Genomic DNA, 22,199 nt, shown 5'->3' with positions numbered 1-22,199 from the left:
ATCCAGCGTTAGCGAGGGGGTGTGTCAGAAGGAAGCAGGCGCGTCATCGAAGGTAATGAAAACGAGTGGGTTTTAGCAATGATACGAGTTTGAATAGTACTTATCATGGTGTCAACAGGCACGTAGCCAAAGGGGGGTCAGGACCCCCCTTCGAGACGAGAAATGAAAAAATTAAGGAAACATGAAACAAAATGAAATGAGAAAAAGAAGGATCAGCGTTAAAAATAAACTACAGGAAACTTTTGGTTACTCTTTCTTATGAGAAAATTTGTATTACTTGCAATACATGGTGGCAAAGTGAGCGAGATATCCTGGAAGAGTCATGGAATTTGCAATTTCTAGAAAAGTTACGGAATTGTCAGAATTTCTGCTACTAGTCAGGGAGATTTCAAGCTTCCGAAAGTATAGTGCCGTTGTGTAACAGCGTGGACATTTTTTTAATCATAATTTTTCATCGCATCCTTGCAGTATCAAATATGTGATTTCAAAAACAATTTTCTACTGCTCTTTTGACCTGTCATTTGGAATAGGTAGTAGTTGACAGAATAATAAAAACACAAATTTATGTGTTAACAAAGTTCTGTTAACATTTGATTCAACAGAGAAAGGAACGCAGATATTGTAAAATATTTTACAAAACATTATTGAATATGTACTTTTTATAATAGTTGAGGTCATAATGAAAGGAAAATTGTTATATTTGAATAAACAGAGGAAAAACGTAATTAGTTTATAATCTTTTTCAATACGTTTTTTTTATTATTTTACTCAATATTTCTTCATAGTTTGTTATTAAAATACTTAGCAACATATCCTCATTTTATTGTCCTAACAAACCAATATATGTTGATAGTAAAGTAGTTTAGATTGATTAGGCTCCTGGGCCTTCAAGATTTCATGTCACGCTCCCCCCCCTCCCCCGTTAAGAAATCCTTGCTAAACGAACCAATATGTATTCCAGTAAAAAGTTTAGAATGATCGAGTCCCTGGTGTGATGACCATAGTATTTCATATCACGGACCTTCCCCCCCCCCTTCACGAAATCCTGGCTACGTGCCTGGTGTCAAGCTAGTAGTGATCCACTTGTAAACATAAATTACAGCTTCTGTAAACTGGGCAGAAATACACAAGTCTTGGAAAATAGTATCACCGGCTATCTTTTATATGCACTCACTTAGGTAAATGTTTCATTGAAGGGGTCCAGGAGAACCTAAAAATACAAAATTTACAGGAGAAATGGAAGATGCAAGTACTTGGACCTAACACATTATCTTTATCTTTATCAATTATCTCTGTAAAAAATTCCTTCATTCGCACTTGAGCAAAATATTAATCATTGCATATAGGATAGAAATACGTCAGTAATTGATAGTAATCATTACGTGTAATACTATTAGATAAGGAATTATTAAAACTTTAAGGAAAAAGGTCTATATTTAAAACTGTGCCAGACTTTCTGCTTAATAACTTTCTATTGTTTGTTTCTTTCATATCCTGTTCAAATTCCAAATTCATGATTAAAAACCGCTTGTATGTAGGAACTACCAAATGAGTAAAAAAAAAAAAAAAAAAAAAAAAAAGTATCAAAATCAAAACACAGATTAATGAGAAACAAATTTTTGTAAATGCTATTAATTTAGTTTTTCCTTCAATTTTCAAGTTGAATTTACTTAATATCTCAGATAAGAGGCTGATAGGAGTCGTGCCTATAAATAATGCATTAATTATCGCGTAGTATTTAGAATTACTTACGCTAATAACGAAGATGAGAACGTTCCTGCTCTTGTTCATTTGCGCTGTACTGGTTCAGGTATAGTGACAAAAGTTTTCTTGAGTTTTTGACATGTGTGAAATTTCTGGCGGTCGTTTTTTGTGCTACTTACGATATATTCTTGATTACTTCTGATCGTTTTCGAATTTGAGGTACACTCTATTTTCTACTCTTCAGAAACCTCTCCATTTTATATCATATCCAAGCTGTTTGTATGTAATAAATTACAAATACTTATCTATTAATTAAAGAAGTTTTCTTGAGGCACGTGAAATGTGCAAAAATCCAAATTCTCAATAGAAAATTGATAATTATCACTTTGGAGTTTCATCTCCAATCCATTTGATAGTTACATTTCCTCAGATGCTTTAGCGAGGTAGAATATACAGCATACTTTAAAATACAATATTGGTAATGCATAGGTCACTTTTGAGAAATAGAATCTCTCTCTCTCTCTCTCTCTATATATATATATATATATATATATATATATATATATATATATATATATATATATATATATATATATGTACGAAGCTTATTTACGTTAAAATGTAGTGCTTCAAAAATTTGGAAAATATTATGTAGGCAGAGAATAAATTCAAAAAACACAGTTTTAAACTTCGTCACAAAATGAATTTAAACTTTTTGCTATGCAACCGTATAATAATTAATCGAGGAATATTCTCTAAGAGCGACAAATTTTCCGTAAAAAATATGTAAAACGTAAAATGTAACTTTATTGATTGAGGTTTAATGGGGACGTTAGAAAATGTAAGTTGCAAAGTACAACTTACAGTTATGTGTAAAGCATTGTAATTTATAATGTATATGCAATCAACAATCTATAATTAACATCGGAGAATTTTGAACACACAACTTTTTATTCCATTACTCAGTCTTACGAGGTAATAATGAGTCGTACGCTACATTCTTAAGTGAAGAAGTGAATAGAAGAATGCACGTTGGATTGCAGTTTAGCGTCTCCTTTAGCTCCGAAGCAATATAAGATATGAACTTACAATTTAACGTTGGATCTGAATCACACGTGCTCTCTCCGCGAAATGAACCGAGTCTGAAGACGCATACACTAACCGTACAACCACAAAGGAGTTCTATAATAATATTGTAGGAAACGAACACTACCGGCCAAAGCTTTAATTTCTCCTTAAGATCATTGCGGATTAATATTTGTTGTTTTAACTTAACAAGAAAAAGAAGTTCGCAAAGACATTTTAAAACACTGAAAAAAGAAGGTAAAAATAGAAAATGTAATCCACATATACAGTGAAAGTCATAAGTATTCGTACACCGACTGCAAGCTATGATTAAATGCCTGTAGCTCCGACTTTGTTGGAGATAGAGCATTGGAACAAACGGTACTGCATTCTCCATTAAGTTCTTTATTATTTACAAAACAAACGTTCTGTGAATGCGAAAACTTAGACAAATAATGGCAAAAGAAACAAAAATGAACATGGTTTTGATGTGTCAAAAGTATTCGTACACTTACGAAACGCCCAGAAAGAAAATGATTGTGCATGATTCAATACTTGATCGGGTTCCCTTTGGCCCTAATTACAGGTAGAAGGCGCTTCGGCATTGATTGCACCAAACGTCGCGTATTTTCAACTGTTATAGAAGCCCACTAATCTTCGAGTGCAGTTTGCAAAGAACGTTTACTCGTAATGCTGCGCTTGCGGAGTTTCTTTTCGAGTAAGTACCATAAATGCTCAATCAGATTGAGGTCAGGCGATTGTGGAGGAGTGGCCAGTTGCCTTGGCACATTGTACAGCAACCAGAGCTTTGTATTATGTGTCGTATGTTTGGGATCATTGTCCTGTTTAAATATAAAGTGATCTTGCAGGCCCATTTGAACAGCACTAGGACGAAGATTTTTCTTCAAGATGTCAATGTACATATGCCTGTCCATAATACCGTCGATAATTGTCAACTTCCCCACTCCCGAAGCACTCATGCACCCCAAAACTAGCACTTCCCCACCTCTATGCTTGATGCTTCGCCGGAGATGTTTCGAGTCCATCTCTATATTTGGCTTCCGCCACACCATTTGTCTACCGTCGGAACCAAACACATTAAATTTACTCTCATCTGAGAATATTACTTTGTCCCAGAAAGCCACATCTTTGTTCACGTAAGCTTTTGCAAACTGGAGCCGCTTCTTCATATTCACTTCAGAAACAAAAAATTTCTTTCGAACAACACGCCCATTATAACCTTGTTTATTGAAAGCACGACGCACAGTGCTTTCCGAAACTAACATACCTGATTTGCGTACTTCTGCCACCATCTGCGGAGCACTGATTCGTGAGTTCTTAATTTCATTCAGCAGTATATGCTCACATCGTCCAAAGATCTTTCCCGGACGTTTACTTCGCGACATGTTTTTGACTGTATTTGTTTCGCAGTATCGGTCTATAATTGACTGCACGGTCGAACGTGGTCTTCAGATAATATCTGATATCTCCCGTAAGGATTGGTAGTTGTTATGAAGCCTTGTAACTATTTTTCTTTCTGCGTCTGTTGTCTCCGTCCCTTTTCGACCCATTATATTTTCCGTCTTGATTCACTCTTTGCACTTAAATGATGTTTCGCTGGCCTGTGGTTGTGTTTAGCTTTGCAAACTACCAGAGGGCGATCTAACCATCAGAAGGCGTGAACAACAGCTCGAACAGATGGACGTTTTTGTCTTTAATTTCAGTGTACGAATACTTTTGACACATCAAAACCGTGTTCATTTTGGTTTCTTTTGCAATATGTGGCTATGTTTTCGCATTCATGGAACGTTTGTTTTGTACATAATAAAGAAATTAATGGAAAATGCAGTGTCGTTTGTTTCAATGCTCTATGTCCAACAAAGTCGGAGCTACAAGCATTTAATCATAACTTGCAGTCGGTGTACGAATACTTATGACTTTCACTGTACCTATATTACGTTTGGGAAAAACTATTAATTTCGTAACACATGCTAATTAAAGTAGAATACCTAAATAAGGTAAGTTGCAATTTGCTCAAACTATGGTGATGATTCTCATTTATTTTCTACAATGTTGCATACTTGAAATAACTAACAACTGAAATCCAATAACATACGGTATGAGTGTTTCATTATTCGAGTTTAAAACAATTTGAAGTTTGAAATAGATAACTTTGAGTTAAATCTGAAAATTTCAAGATGCTCAACCTATTTCAGATTATAAAGAATGAAATACTACATAATCATTCAAATTCTAAAGTACGGTGATGGCTGGTTGGTTTGGGGTTTAAATCTCTGTCCACCACCACGGTTACACGAGACGTAGACCTATAACTTATCGTGGGATCTAAATCACATGAAATTGAATCTGGGACTCCTGCCCCGAAAGCTCGAATGTAAACTATATAGCTACGAGAGAGAGCATTCAGTGGTGATGTCTTGCGTTCTGGTTACAAAATGTAATTATTTCTTTGTTACCCTTGTATTATTAACATTTATTTTGTCTTATTATATTCTCAGGCTGCTCCTCATATGCCTGTATTTAGAGTGCATCGTAACAGCACGATAAAAGGTAGGTAAAACTAAAACGCTTCTTATAACTAATAAAAGTAGATATAAACAGATATAATAGAGCCATCAAGAGAAAATGAATGTTAAAATGTAATCAAATAAGTAAGAAAAATAAGGAATTGTCATTAACTACTTTTAGAGCTCTATTTCTGAATTAAAGAGGTTTTGATTTGAGTGATAGTATTTAAAATAAGGAGAATAATGTATTTCTATTGAAGAATTAGAACAAAATCACATAGTAGCTCATCCTGTATCACTATAGCACAATCGGTAATTGCCAAACGTTAAGAAAATTCTTGCATGTTCTTCGAGTCCCTGAAGCATATTTCCATAACTATCAAAGGAAAGGACAAAGAACTCAACAAGAATCTTAATTGAAACCAATAAACTAACTGAAGGAACTGCAGTGTATTACTCAATAGGATTCCAGTGGATGAAGAATATCTCTTAAGCTTTCTTGGTTCTTTTGTTTCGTGAAGCAATGATAGTTAATGCTTTACTATCCAAACATCCTGTAGATTTAGGGAACACGATATAGGGAACATGTTATGTAACATTTATCATATTATGTGATATAGAATTTTTATTGTAACAATAAGTAGATGTAGAGAGATATGTAACATAGTGATTTCTAATTCTGATGATCAATTATTACATAAGCAGTACTTGAATGTAAGTGCTATTACTCAATTAATTACGGCATCTTCGATTTTATTGGAAATTTGTTTATGTATTATTTATCTGTGATAAACGTGCCAAAGATTAATAATAACATTAGTCTTGTGAAAACCTCATTGGAAATGACTTCCTGGATCTTAGTAAAAACAATTAAGGTGACGACATGAAATTTGTATATCAGAATGCTCAACTTTTGATCAGGGCCGGATCTTGAATCCTGTTAACTACGCGTTCGCAGGAGGCGCCAAGTGAAGAGGGCGCAAAACTGGAAAAGGAAATTTTGTGTTTTAAATCTGAATATTTATTATAGGAAATGTTATGCTGAAAAATTTTCCAAATAGTTTCAAATAAATATTGTACAGATTGAGATACGGATAAAATACGTCAAAAGGACAATCAAATCGAATCCTTGTGTAGTTGGTTGTAAAAGACCCCTTTACAATTGAAATTGACTTGCACATCAATTGGCGCCAATGCCTTACTCACAAGTGATGCTAGTTTGAGAAAATTTCCCGGGGCGCATGGAGCTTTAGGAAAGTTTTTTTAAAGAGGGAAAAGGGAGATTTTTACAAATATGAGATAAAATATAGGGAAATTTAGCTTTTTAGTGCATGTTATATTATATTTAGGGTAGTACGACTAAAGACAGCGGCATTCTTTCGACAATTCCACCATATGCACAAAATACAGATATAACAGACTCTCCATTCCTCTTCCAACAGTCCTTCCGCGATCTTGCTAGAGAACATCTTTGCGAAATAAGTCTTTGAAATGGGAATGGATCAACAAACAGAAGTCAACTGCACTTGTTGCTTATGGATTGGATGGCATTATCACAGTAGAAAGAAATATTTTCAAGAGTGCTCCGCCTTGCCATAAACAATGTACCCATATAGTGCTTCAGTTCAATGACCACAGTTATGTGTTGATATAGGTCAGCATAAATGAAATGCACATTATCGAAGTTCAAGCGACTAGGCTTTTGTTGTCCATTGGTCAAGGAAGGGGGCGAATACTAAGAAAAGATAGGAGCTAGAAATGGATTGTTGATCATTTCTGAGGGTTCCTAATATCAGTGGCTCACAATCGCTGCCCATTGCTTAATTTTCGCTTTGTTAATGTCTATTACTTCATTTCTCATTAGTCAACATTTTCGTTTCTATCCTGAGTCGTTTCGTGTCTTTTTTATTATGTATTTATTTATGATGTGTGTTTTTACTTTTCAATACTTTGTTTTTCATATAATAATAATGACCAACGATAAAAAAAAGCTATTTATATCGGAAAAGAAAGCTACGAAACTTGAAAGAAGTTGAGAGGCAAGCGAAGGATCTAAAAAAAAAAAAAAAAAAAAAGTTTCTATCGACTTTTGGAGAAAATTTCGAAAGTGATAATCATATAAATGTTGAAGTGGGGGAATTATCAATATCAGTTACAGTTAAAGAAGCATTTCTAGTCGACAAAGTTTTAAAACTGTAAGTTTATTTTACTTGATTGCAGTAATTTAATTGTTAAAATGAAATGGATACGGTCTCTTCGGTTACGGGTCTGAGTTAAATTTAATGTATTTCAAAATTTGTTTAAATACAATTAGTTTTCACGTAGTATATGCGCATATAATTCAAAAGGGTAACTGAAGGGTAAGGAAATAAAACAAACAAGGAATGTCCATGTGTGTGCTTTAACGGGTGCTTTGTCTTATCTGTTGGTGACTCTTAGTACTATTTGACTGTATATGCCACGCATACACAGAAATGTCCACGTGAAAAGGAGCAAAATATTTGACTAACCTATTCATTTTGTACGCGGTTTCAATATTAAAAATCCAGTTTTGCGACATTCCTTCTTTTTTCCCCTTACCTTTCAACTGTAATCGAAAGGTCCCTAGGATTATAAGTAACACATTTTTATTTCAGAACTCTCACTGTCAATCGCAGTACCGTATACATATGCTCGTTGTCTTACAAGCGTGTAACAATCATTATCAATCCCTTCTCTCGTATTAAATTTAGATGGAGCGATATTTTAAAAAAAAATTGGTAATAGTCTTAATGCAAGGTAAAATTTCGAATATTAGTTATTTTAAGTTCAGGGGTGCACCGACGGAGGTAGCCCGAGAGTCTGGATCCCTAGAACTTTTAATTTTTAAGGAAATTAACACAATTTCAAGGGACAAATACACAAAATTATTTGCATTTTGTAAGCTACTCCGAAAAATCTTGATAATTAAATATTGATAAGCACACAATTTTGTCATTTGTTGTGTATTAAACAAGTTCCTCTAAAATTAATAAACAATTATTCGAGATCAACTATATCTCAGGATCGATTAAATGGATTAGCTTTGATAGCCATTGAAAATGACATACTTAATGAAATGGATACGGATGGAATAATAAGTTGTAAGCTAGAAAAGTGTCTTTATAACATGAACTTTTCATTAACAAAGAAAACAAGAAATTATGCTAATTACCATAATCGTATTAGTATAAAATACTATGTAACTGTGCTTTTAACGAAGCATTAGAGCATACCTCTTTGTCAAAATCAAACCTGTGTTAATGTTAGACTTGAAGCTCATGAATTTTATTCTGTTTCGATTTTTATGTTTCAATTGAGAGGGTGACCGCAACAGTGGTCTAACCCGCATTTCTAAAAATAGAGAGTGTTTTTTTTGTGATATATATATATATATATATATATATATATATATATATATATATATATATATATATATATATATATATATATATATATATATATATATATAATGTATGACACATTCAAACACTTGTGGTTGCTTTACGTATATTTTACAAAAAGCACATGTGTTTAACTTTAACTTGATTTTTCTCCATTAAAAAAAAAAAAGAATGTGGGTTAGACCACTGCTGTCCTCACCCCCTCAATTGTACTTGTCAAAATACATCTTAGGTATATATCTTAGTTGTGTCTTGTGCTTATTTAGACCTAATATAATAAGCTAATAATTATTAAAATTGGAATTTTGTTCAGTATTCAACCACAGTCAATTAGTTATAATTTCGCCAGTTTCGTTAATATTCATAGAGAGACTACACATATTGAAGAAGTTTGCAATTGTAACAACTATTTGAAGAATTTCTGGCCTTTACAACTTTCTACTCTTTTATTATCATTTAGTTGGGGGCGCCTATATATAGTTTGGTTACACTTAAGGAATATCTAGAACCGGCTCTGCTCTTGATTCAAATCATCTCAAGAAAGTATGAACAAGGACGCACGGAGAGGGTGGGTCCTACGGGTCAGGAGACCCTGAAATTCTGATTTTTCTGTTGATTTAGTTTAATTTTAGGCATGATTTTACAAATTTTAATATGCTCTTTTCTCACATACAATTTGGACTTTCGAAAGCTTTGGGCCCCTCCTTTAATACAATTCTGCGTACGTGCCTATGTATAAATATCGAAATAGTTATATAGCTACAATGTACCAAATTTACACAAATCTAATGCGCTCGTTTAGTATAGAAGAATGAGCCGAATTGTAGAGGAAGAGACAGATAACGAACAAGTCTCATTCTTTTAGTTTCTTTTATAGTCATGTGAAATTAGTTAACAAATAGGTACTCAACTCTTTGACTCTACAATCCATCTATGGCTAGTTAGATGTAACACAGTCAACTGGGTGATGCATGCTCAGTGCATCAGCTCTCAAGTGTCAATATTTCTGATTTTCTAGACCTGAGTTCCCTACTTCTTAATTGACGTAGTTCCTCAATTTCCTCATTATGATGAAAAAAATGAAGTGAAATCTCTCAATTTTACGATCCACAATTATGTCTTGGAGGGTAAGGGAGATATTGATGACAAAGAACGAAAATAGTGGAATGAAGAAAGTAGGAAGTAACAGGGGAACACGAGAAAATCCCCACAATGGTGTTGTCCAATTGGCACGAGCTGGGATCAAACGAGGACCCTAAGTACTAGAATGGAGCGCTCTACACTGACCCACCACGGCCCCTCTTGACAATAAGTCAGAGGATGTTAGTGGTGCAAATAGGAGTAAAACCAGGGACAGCGCATTATAAAACCGCTTGTGCTAACAATTCGGCCAGGTAGGTCAATATATATATATATATATATATATATCATCACAATCATTCCTATTCATATAATATATTTACGCTTAAACTTTAGAATTGGAAGTTAATACTTATATTTCTATTCCATATGCACGCCTCCCAGCTGTACTATTTTCATATTGTTCCTATATTTTGGAAATTTGTGTATATTTGTCCTATATATGTCCTATATTTTGATCTTGTCATTTATTTACTGTATTTTTCAGTCATTGAATTATTAAAAATACAAGCCAAGGGCAGTTCCAATGATGATTTAAATTGTTACATATTAGCAATATGCTAAATGAGCCTTAGCATTTTTTTTCTGACGAACTAGTCACTAATTCTCACTATTTTTTTTAAATGATTTTTCCTATCCTTCCATGTCCAATCTTTTTTCCTTTGTTTCCTATGTGCTTATTCTTCCCCAGCGAAGTTTAACTGAGGAACCTTGTCATGCTGCAGCTTCTTATAATGCAAACTGTATCAGCGTGTTCTTTCAGCAGTGTTTGCAGCAGTATTGGCTGGCCATTGAGGTGTGTTGGTATTCACCAACTTTCCCAGCACCTTCCAATATTGCTCTATCTAATATGCAGGGTTCCCACGCGTCCTGGAAAACATGGAAATAAAAGTGTGTTGTGAAAACGCCTGGGAAAACAGAAAAACTGTGAAAATTCTGGAAATTATTTATGAACTGGAAAAGGCCTGAAATTTATGTTGTATAACAGTTGTTAGAAATGTATATATAATTTGCAGAGCTATGATGAATGAAATTATTTTATTGTTTATTTGAGGTGGAAATATGTTGATCATTTTTCTTTAATCAGTAAATCATATCATTTATTTCAATCAGTTCTTATTTTTTTTCAAAACAATAAAGAAGGTCTATTAAGTTTAGAAAACAAAAGGTTATATATACTCTTATTCTGTATTAATCTAAATCTTGTTTCCAGTTGTCTATTGGGGTGAAGGGTGGCCTTTTCTTGCAATACATTTTTTATTTATTTATTTGTGCTTCAGAGCATAATATTCTATTGTATAAACCAAACTGTCCTACAATGTCCTGCTGGGAGGACTGCATATGCAGAAAAGATTAGTTTAAATAATATACCCCCTCAGAAACATTTTACCGAATACGTGACTTCAATGGATGGATTTGAATACGTATTTGAATTCGATAGTATCAAATACGTATTTGCGACACTTAAACTTTCTCCAAGACCTGAAGACACTGCTGAAGGTACCTGAGCATACATTCACTCACTCTTACAACTAATTACTATACCGTATTAACCTATTTTCATCGACATTTTAAAAGTTTTGTTACCACAAGTTATTCAGACTTTCAACTGGTTAGTACTATGAAACGCAACATTAGTGTCTGCTCTTTAAAAGACCAAATATATATTAAAAGGAAATTTAAATTAAAACATCCAACTTTTACAAGAAAAAAGTATCCTATCTATGTATATTGAAAATAGAAACAATTACAGGGTTGATACAAAAAACCGGACAAGTGCGAAAACTCACATTTAGGAATAAGTGTAATTTTACTTTCTTACACAAAGATAACTGAAATAACATTCTACAACAAATTACAACTCCGAAACTAAAATGGAAATTATAGTTTGAAATGACATTTTTGCATGATTGGCAAACCATCATTGTCAGATTTAACCACTTCCTGAAATACTGAATCTTGGGCTTGTCCTGGTTTTTTTCATCAAGCTTGTAATTATTTTCTTAAAATAAAATTTATCACTACTATTACTTTTCAATTTACAAAGTGATTTACTGTTCTACTTAGCAGTAGATGAAATTTTACGTATCAAATTAAGGAATGGTTCACTCCTGAAGGTGATGCTTATTACTAAAACTTCGTTTAGGGGGGTTACTTTGTTTTTGATGATTTTCCATTGCAATGAAGAAAGTCTAAGAAGTTTAGTAGCAGAACTGACGGGAAATAATTTGTATAAGTGTTCTAGAAATACAGTTCTAAACAAATAAAACAAGGGTTTACAAATTTCAAATAAAATATTGATATAGGAAGCTTCTATGTAACCGTAGTAAAGTACTGCACAAGCATACAGTTAATATTACCATTATTTATGATCAGGGCTATATACTTATTTTCAGGATATGAGAACTTCATACATTGGGGCAGAATAGCTGGAGGTCAGTTGGCCACCCGTGGCCAATTTCCATTCCTTGCTCGCCTGTATCATGAGCTAGGAGACGGATGGGTAGCCTTATGCGGTTCTAGCCTTCTCAATGAAGAATGGATTTTGACTGCAGCTCATTGTGCTGTTGAGTAAGTTCCTTCAATTAAATTTTCAATTTTATTTTATTGTTACTTTACAAGCACTCTTTTATATTGCAATAATTGGACTATAGATAGGGCCTTTAGATTTCATTGTCAAAAGAAACAATATTCTTGGGTGGAGGAATACCAGGTTGTAGAAGGAAAAAATCAGATGATACATTTTCGAAATATCAAATCTTAATAATAAATGGTACAAGTCTCACTTTGTGTATCACGCTTATCCCAATAATAAGCGCTAATAGATGCTACTGCCTGCGCTATTGCTTGCCTTCCTGACGCTAACAGATGTCTCTATCTGCGCTAATGCTAGCCTGTATAATGAAATCCTGGAATAACTGTATAAATAGATATGGAGTTTGGGTTAAATGTAAAAATGAAAACAAAATAAGCACAAGTTTAACGTACAGTGTACAGTCGGCCGAAGGTTCTCGTAGAACAATTAGTCAACTTGATATACAAACACTTCAATTAATCTTATGAAAATTATTTCATTATACTGTTTGTAGACGATCCAAGAAAGCTTGAACAAGACTCTTGTTCAAGACCATTCAAGACTATTTGATGAAAAAGACGTCAGCACTGACGTCATTTTTCTCTTGAATTCAATAGTTTCGTTCAAGAAATTTCGTTTCGGTCCTGTTCTAAACAATCCAATTCAAGAGCATTCAATAGCCAATCAGCGTTCGAGTTTGAGTGCAGGAAAATACAAAACAAGCATGATGGCGTCGTGAGACAGGGCTGCAGTTGAATAAATATCTTTTAGTTACTCTTTTCCATAATTATCTGATATTCCAAGTGTGTATTATAATAAACAAAGCTAATATTTGCGCCAGAAGATATTGATAGTATTTTTTGTTGACAATATTCACGATTTATATAGTTATAATGCTTGCATGCCCACAACTTTTGTTAAATTTTGAGGCAGTGAGAAGTATAAGTATTAATTTGAGAATTTAATATACAAGAATACGGGGTGTAGATTAAGAAAGAAGAGTCCATTAAATAAAAAGATATATAACTGACTTTTCTTGATTTAATAAGACGTTTTGCACTGTTATTAATCTCTGCTATTATCAAATAATTGCGTACAGATTAATAATATGCTCGCAAACTGAAGTATCCTGGAAATAATTACATGCTATCCTACTGTAATCTAATTATTTTATCACGAAATCCACACGTAGTATTTGAGAAGTTATTTCTTAAAGTAGAGGTTGCTTTCTTGTGTGCAGATTAATTTTACTAGTGCTTTCCCGTAAGGTACAAATGTGCATCCTAACATATGCTACATACAAGACTGTGCAATAATAATAATAAATAAATAAATAAAATCGAGATGCTATTTAAGGGTCGGAGCAGGAGCATTGAAGGGGGTCCACGGGAGAGTAGTCCGTACGGAGCAGGCGTGTCATCGACGGAGGTTCTAGAACGAGAATAAGAATCATGTATAAATTAGAATAGTGCAATAAACCCTTGACATCGTATTCACTCATTTGAACTGAACTATAGCTCTTGTAATAATTTGATACTGGTAACATTAAACTTCTAAACATAAAATACTGGTTTCCTACATTATGCAGGCATGTTTCGACAGTGGGAATTATTACGGTATCTCAGATAATTCTCCTTCATACACACTCACTCGATTTAACAGTTAAATTACTATTAGTTTGACGGGTTATTCTTAACCAGTACCAAAACAGGGATAGATTTGTGAAGAAAGTCTGATGCTGATGTGGGCGGTAAGACCTGTAGCTGAAAAATATTGTTTCGTCGATGCCGAAGCATAAATAACATCAAAAGGCAGTCATTGCCTTGTGATACACACAATTTTAGGAAACAGTTCGATTTTATCTTTCTGTGTGTGGTTCTGTCATCAGCACGCCATTCGAAGAATCAGATTTTCTTTCTTTTTTTTTTTAAAAAAAAAGCTTAGTATAGGGAACGTTTATACCTAAGCAGCACTTTACTTTTTTAACGTTACCTAACCTAACTCGCATATAATGTAAAAGGGACAAACTACTTAGTGAAAATTCGATGGGATTGCTGCAAAATCAATTGACCTGTTTTCTAAATTATATAATATAATCTATTAAATTACAAATGCCTGCAGAAAGTTACGAAAAATATGCTATTATAGCTATTCATGCACAGGTCTGAACTAAACCACTACACAGTTTCGCTTTCATTTGTTTTCATAGTTACAGTATCTTGTTTTGTACTGCCATCTATTAACAAGAATATAAAACAGATTCAATACCTCTATGATCGTGTAAAAATTGTTTCAAGTCCGTTCGAGACTATTGTTCAAGTGTCTCGAACAATACTCCTTTGAACGTGTAAATTTGAGGTATTGAATGGTCTTGTTCAAGCTTTCTTAGATCGTCTACAAACAGCATTAGAGCTTCATACTCTTCTAGAGACAATCCATGAGGAGATAGGGATTTGGACCGAAAGAAATCTTTCCGTTTTCCTTCTATAGAGCTACGGACTTTCCACTTGGATATGTCAAATGATCTTTCTATGCAACCTTCTAGTATATCATGAAACTAAGGAGAATGCTCTAGTATCACTTGTTTCCCAGCACCAATAACACAGGTCGTCATTGAGACTGAAACTTCTTCATATTGGTAATAGTGATATAGGATGAATCAATATGATCTCGTGTTAGATGATGTTGGAAAGATATCGATGTCCGATATGTAAGCACTTATGTGATTCATATTGAAGTTTTGTAAACATAGTAAATAAATACTTTTAATTGCAGTTTAATGATTCGTAGTACTGTCAATCAAATATTGGGAACTAAATCGCCTTTGGATGTACCGAGGATATATTGTATCAAGATGATGGAATTTTAGTCGCTGGTCAAGAGATCTTTCGATATTGATCGACGTCTGCTATTAACTTTTCCCTCTTTTTCCGTTTCTCTGAGCCAATAATTATGAGGAATCATGTGTCATTGTCAGGAGGAATCAAACAACAATAAACAGAATGCTAGTTAATCTCTCTCTCTCTCTCTCTCTCTCTCTCTCTCTATATATATATATATATATATATATATATATATATATATATATATATATATATATATATAAATGAAAGTGACTACGTTTCTGACTTAATAACTCTTGAACCACCCGATCGATCTCGATCAAATTTTCAACATAAATGAGATTCGAGCCAGGGATTTTTTTTTATCATTTCACTTTGACGGTGGAACTTAGGAAGGGGGAAGAACAGATATTTAAAAATGATCAAGAATAGCCGATATTAGTGTCAAATTCATAGTTTTCGGGGTCGCTGAGACGAACTGTCATACTTCCGATGCCGTTTAAATCCAAATTCAGATCTTTATGTTCAAAATGAAACTTATTCTTTCTCTGCGAAGAACAGGCATTCTGCTAGAAGTACATATTTTTCATATACAACACATAAATAAAAATATTCTATTCAGCAAAATATAAACTATCAACTATATCAGATTAGCAACGCACGATAGACCTTTTCTCTCGATTTCGCCGAAACCTACGCATAAGAGTTTATACTCAGGCATGTCATTTTCTTTCCTCTTGAGGTGATCTATCGACTGATAGATATCTTATCTTTGAACAGTATTTTATTTCAACAGAAATCAATGTTTAAGAGATAATGACAACTTTGGGTTTTGTCTAATTAACTATCATATTGCTAACGTCATCATCAAGAGGTTAATGAGAGTACATTTCAGCATCATTTTACCCCAATACTTTACCTTGATTCTTGTACCGGATCAATTTTTAGGTGCCCCCCAAAATTCGTTTTCCTTGTTTTTCTGGAAAACTATACACGAACTTTTGTACTGTCATATCACATATAATTTTGTTCAGATGAATGATGTACATCGATTGGTACTTGTCTCGCCTTTGGATATTTTTTCATTAAACACTAATAATATTTTAGAGTTTCATTTCGCAGTAAAGCTCATTACATTTTCTGTGGTTTTGTATACATGCACATTATTAGTTGCATTTACAATAAAATGCAATAAAATTTGTTAGAAGTCACTGTGGCGTAGTCAATAATGCGTCTAACACCAACCAGATGGTCTGGTTTCGATCTCCGTTTGGGGGATGATTTATTGCATGTTCTGTTCTCGTCCCAAAATGGCTCTAGGGTTGATCTCGATTCTGTTGAAATAGTCAACTTAGGAAGCCTGAGGGATAAGAAAGATAGAGTGTGGTGCTGAAGTTAAGAAAATATGGAACTACTTACACATGGGCCATATGTTACCTTGGTCTAAGGACCACATTTACTTAATTTTTTATTAATATTTGACACTCTCCATATATTCTTATATACCTTGCGATTACACAAGTCAAACCACCGTGTGTGATATTAGTGAAGAAAATTGGGGCATTTAGATCATAAGGGAATCATGTAACATTAACAAAATTCTGAGTAAAATAGATAAAATATGTTGGGAACAATTAACTACAGAGTAAACTTTTCATTGCTTCAAAATCTTAAAAAAGCTATTTACAATATCTGGATATGAATCTTTTAGACTCTGACAGGAGCTTCATATACAGTTCTTAAAGATGAAATAATGTCCAAGGTGACCGAAAGTAGACTTGATTCCCTTCTGTACTGAACACCCCATATACTGAACATGAAGAAAAAGGATCTATTTTCATGAGATGATGCATTTTTATGTTCTAAATTATATTTCGTTGATAAAAGAAACAATATAATGATATATTGGATTTACTTACGCGTCAACGGATTATTTCATTCAATGAACTTACAGTCACAACACACTAACTTACACTAGAACGACTGACGATGAAAAACAATGAAAAAAAGAAGTAAAGTAAGATAGCCAGGGAATATATTTAAAGTAGTTATCCAATATTCGCCTCTGAAACTGAGCAAAAACTCACAGAAAAATGTTACAACTCTAACCCTCTACTTTTCAGCTGCGAGGATAGAATGCTGACCACCGTCCCACTCCCGCTGCAAAATATTTGGTCTTTTCTAAGATATAATGATGAATGACAGATAAATGGTTGACAGCTGTTCAGCGTCCGATGCATATGTGCCAAATATTGGTTCACAATGGCTTTACTTGTATTACTTATTCGTCCATGATGTCCTCTAATACTGATTAATGTAGATTTATATTGTGCTCATCTAAGGAAATATCGATAGCGATTAGCATTTCATGCTGTTCCATATCGTTGAACAACATCGGCAGCTACTACTTATATCTGAAAGTAGACTATTCTACGTCAATCTATATCCAAAACGATCGCGAGTTGTGTTCTTTATTGACCAAATCGGCTAACATGCAAATACTATACTATTGCAATTGATGCAAGTTTTAAGGCTATTTTTGTCTTTCTATCGAACCTCAAAATCGTTTCATTTTCATGGTTTAAGAGATGAATTATGTGTTCTCATATACATACTAGTAACAGAGGCTACAATCAAAGAATTCATATAGTCATATGTTACGCACTAATCTCGATGTTGTAAAAATGTATTTACCTGCTTCTCGAAAGTAGTGAACAATTGATGTACTGAAAGAAATTAGTATTAGACCATGATTTGGACATTTTTTAAGAAAATACTTTTAGCTGTTGTTTAACATGTCCAAGAATAACCTAAAATATTATATCAGTGAACAAGAAATATATATGATGTATCTTAACAATCCTTAATAGGAACTGCCCTAAGAGTGTTCAAAATATATTTGAACTTCTGATGTGTTCAATGAGTATAGAGCCCACAAAGGACTTTTAAACAGTGTCTTAGGGCACTCCATACTACAATTTACACATTTACGCCATTTCTTCCCGTATACACATTGAACACATCAAAAACTCAGGTATATCGGGTAGTTACTATCAACCACTGCTAGGGTGCATTCTAGACATCTTTTGGAGATGTTGAACAATAATCAAAAGTTGATTCTTTAAAAATATCCAAACATTTATTTATTTGATGCAGTGCGGGATTTACAATAAGATTTCAATTCATTATGAAAAATTAAAAATTAGATTATTTTCCATGTGAAGAAAGTACTGAAAAAATTCTAATTTTGTCACATATGCCTTTAACTCAATATAATAGAGATATTTTCCTATATTAATACATATGAATATATCTCTAGTAACTGCAAATTAATGATAATGTATTAAATTAACCACTTATTTTGGTAGTTATTAGTTTTTAAAAAAGAAGTATCAGTTGAGAACAAAAACTTAATGACTAAAGGATGTAAACTGATCATACGATACCAGATACTTCTAAAGGAAATTCAGAATGACATTTCATACAAGCATTTGGTCTAAAAAGCTTTAGTTTCAGTATTTATCATGTGACCTATCTGAATTTTTATGTTGTGTCATGCTTTACATTATTAAATTATATTCAATAGACATAGGAGCAGATGGGAGGACAATATTAAGATGGATCTCACAGAAATAGGAATACAAAGTAGAAACTGGATCCAGTTGGCTAAGGATAGACGTCAGTGGGGAGCTTTTGTGAACTCGTCATTGAACCTTCGGGTTCCATAGGCCATATAGTTAGTTAGTTATTCAATATCTAGATATAAAACATCTCATGGTTTTCTTTTTTACTTTCTCTTAGCGGTTTAAATGAGTTTACAATTGTTCTTGGAGTACTGAATCCAGAGGATGAAAATGAGGAAGGAAGAGTTGAAGTAACTTCAAATTCTCGATTTGTACACCCTGAATATAATGATGGATCATTGGAGAACGACTTAGCTCTCATAAGACTTTCTCAGAAAATTCAATACTCAGGTAAGAATTCATCATCATTCAAGAATGAAAAACATAAAATGAACAACCTTTATATGGCATAATAACTGAAATAAGTATAATAATTTAATAATTTTTGTTCAAGTACTTTGATATTATTAAGTGCGTGATTGCAAATGGAATAATTTCTATTCATTACGATCTTCAGCTATCGTTCTCTTGTAACGTAGAAAAGTCTTTTAACACTATCGATCAATCATAGTCTTTATCTGTCCATTTCTCTTATGTCTTCCTCCATACAAACCTACTTCACTTAAAATACAATTTGACCTCAAATCATGTCCCAAATAGCTTTTGTTTCTTTCTAATTACGTGCAATTACATTAATTATACCAACGTATTTTGTTTTCGATATACACAATTCCAATACTAAAACAATACATCAAATAGTTTGTCACCGTCCTACAGCTCATTTTTTGCAATTTAAAAGAAACATTGAGAAAATAGATGTATTCTGAACTTTATTAACCAACCCTCGAATAAACCCAAATGTTCCAGAGACTCTTTGTCACTGCTTTGGAATGTCTTTTCATCTGTGTTAGTAGACTTCCGGTAGATTTCGTAACCATATATGGACATACGACGCAGAAACGACGACTTTCTTTGTGAACGCTCTCAGTCCCTAACCAACGGGAAAGTCGCGAAAACACTTTACTCCTTGTCATCGCTTAACGCTGATTTGACTAGTTAAAATGCCCGCACTTCTTTAGCCAAAGAGCGCGAACTTAGTAGTATACGTCATCATCTGAGCGCTCTAACACCGAGAACATATACGCAGTAGTTGACTGGAAAAAGCGGGCAGTCGCCGTGGACCAGTTCAAGAGGAACGTGTTGACGTTCGCTCGCCCGAATTACATTTACCTAAAAGCAGCATTCAGGCTGCCTAGTTTTCTATATACAAAGTGACAGTTCATATTTTTCATAGTGATTTTTCTATAAGTGCACTTATTTGACAATACAGCGGTAACGAACTCCTGGAGCAAAACCTGCATTTGTAGACCCTATGGGGAACCATCTCTGAAGAAGCAATAAGTTAATTTTGGGACCTTAACGCCAAAACCAGCACACATCATCGAACACAGGACAGCGGAGGAGCGACATCGACAGGCTAGCCGAAGAAACACGTGAGTCAATTAACATTTAATGCCACCTCGTCGTCTATTATTAAAATCAAGCCACTAACGTAAAAACAGTGTTAGATTGTTCATGGTGAATATATTGCAAATGCAAACGTATGTAATATCTGTGCTTTTATAGTAACATTATATTTCTTTTATCGAAAAGTAATTTTATCATTTGTATAGTTAATAGCAAATCCTATTGTACTTGTAGCCTAACAAATTTATTTACGTTGTCTACATTTTTCGTTTATTGCGTTTCCAGCTACCGCATAACGAAACTGTAGGCATGGGCAAGTGATCGTATACGTCGTAAAGTAGCTGGAAAATAAGAGAAGAAAAGGGCGCAGTATGAGACTGAGAAATTAATCCGAACCACGACGCAAAATAACGATTACACCCGAAATGGCTCAACCGTGACAAGACGTACTTTAATCTTCGGATAGAACTACATTTAATTATTTCAGAGTTCATTTATTACAATACGAAAATAGTAAACATTTGAATTACGTAGTTGCAAGCAGGCAACGGGGTATAGAATCAGGCGTAGATCATTCTAACTCGTGAAAAGAAAAGAGCAAGAGGAAAGAAAATAAAAGGTAGTGTTTGAAAACAGAAAGTAAATTCAATTACCACAGAAATATTAGTAGCATAATTTGTTTTGTGCGAGATTAAAACGTTTTGTCCATTCGCGAACTTTTATTCCGCTAACTTTTCACAGTACGGAAGCACAGAACAGCTGATTACACATACACACACAGTTGTAGTCACATATGCACCTTTCATGAGTAAAGAATGAAAAAAACGTATCTTGTGTAAGATATTTGTTTATGTTTGTGTAACTTTCTAGTGAAACATCTCATTTAGTGGAAATTTAAAGCAAGTGTTGTGTAATTGAAATTATACTGGTTTTAGAAAAGTGTTTGTTTATATTGTTATTTACTTTAAGTGTTTGTTGCTGCATGTTTTATATTGTGATTTAGTTACTCGTAAGTTAAGTAAACATGGAGAGTAGTATTACATTAGAACAAATTCAAGCATTATTAGAGAAACAGTCTGAGAAATTAGAGCATAAAATTGATAGTACTAACGAGCGAATAAAGGAATTGGCAAACGAGTGCACAAATAATAAGTTAGAATTAGAAAGCAAGTTTGATTGCAAATTCGATCAGCTAAGTACCGACATTATAACTACCAATAATTCCATTACAGAGGTTCGCGTTACATTAGCTAACCTAACCAAACGCGTCGAGACAGATAACGCGGAACATAAGAAAAGTATTGATGAGTTACGAGAAGTTGTTCGAACGGTACAGGTTGAGTGTAGGCAAGCCACCGAAAAACAACAATGCGAAATTAATGTTATTAAAGAGGAAGTGCAAGGGGTAAAAGATCAGGTGGATGAAATCGAAAAATGTCAAGTACTTATGAATGGGAAATGTGAGGTTATGGGTTTCCGTGTAAACAAGCATGAAAACACAATACATGAATTGAACGGGTATGTTAAAGAACTCGCGGAAAAAACAAGTGAGATAGGTGAAGAAGTACATGCGCACCGGCAAATTTTAAAATTAAATAGTGAGCGATCCGATGGAATCGAGCAGACCTTAGAAAGTTTTAGAGAACATCATAAAGCTAGTGTTGAAACGATAATTGAGCATTTCGAAAAACAATCCGCTGTCATTGTAAAATCTGAACATGATCGCGACTTCATGCATGAAATGCATAGGTTAGAAAAAGTAAACCGTGAATTGTTGGCGCGACAAGAGTACATTGAAAATAAACTACAACAACTACATACTAATGTACGCG

General features: G+C 33.8%; 1 protein-coding gene across 1 annotated transcript in view; it reads left to right on the top strand.

Moving 5' to 3' along the window:
• Positions 1–1,756: 1,756 nt before the first annotated feature.
• LOC145673211 (epithelial serine protease-like) overlaps positions 1,757–22,199 on the top strand; it is a 54,149-nt gene continuing 33,706 nt past the window's right edge. Inside the window, exons 1-4 of the mRNA XM_081742694.1 lie at positions 1,757–1,810; positions 5,289–5,340; positions 12,256–12,430; positions 19,079–19,251. Of these exons, the coding sequence (XP_081598820.1) occupies positions 1,766–1,810; positions 5,289–5,340; positions 12,256–12,430; positions 19,079–19,251 (445 nt within the window). The 5' untranslated portion in view covers positions 1,757–1,765. The remainder of the gene's footprint in view (positions 1,811–5,288; positions 5,341–12,255; positions 12,431–19,078; positions 19,252–22,199) is intronic.

This window comes from Thermobia domestica, chromosome 16 (assembly GCF_964235325.1).
Source record: "Thermobia domestica chromosome 16, izTheDome1.hap1.1, whole genome shotgun sequence".
NCBI classification, from domain to species: domain Eukaryota; kingdom Metazoa; phylum Arthropoda; class Insecta; order Zygentoma; family Lepismatidae; genus Thermobia; species Thermobia domestica.
Note: the sequence above shows the minus strand (reverse complement) of the source record. Positions and strands in the feature narration are given on the sequence as shown.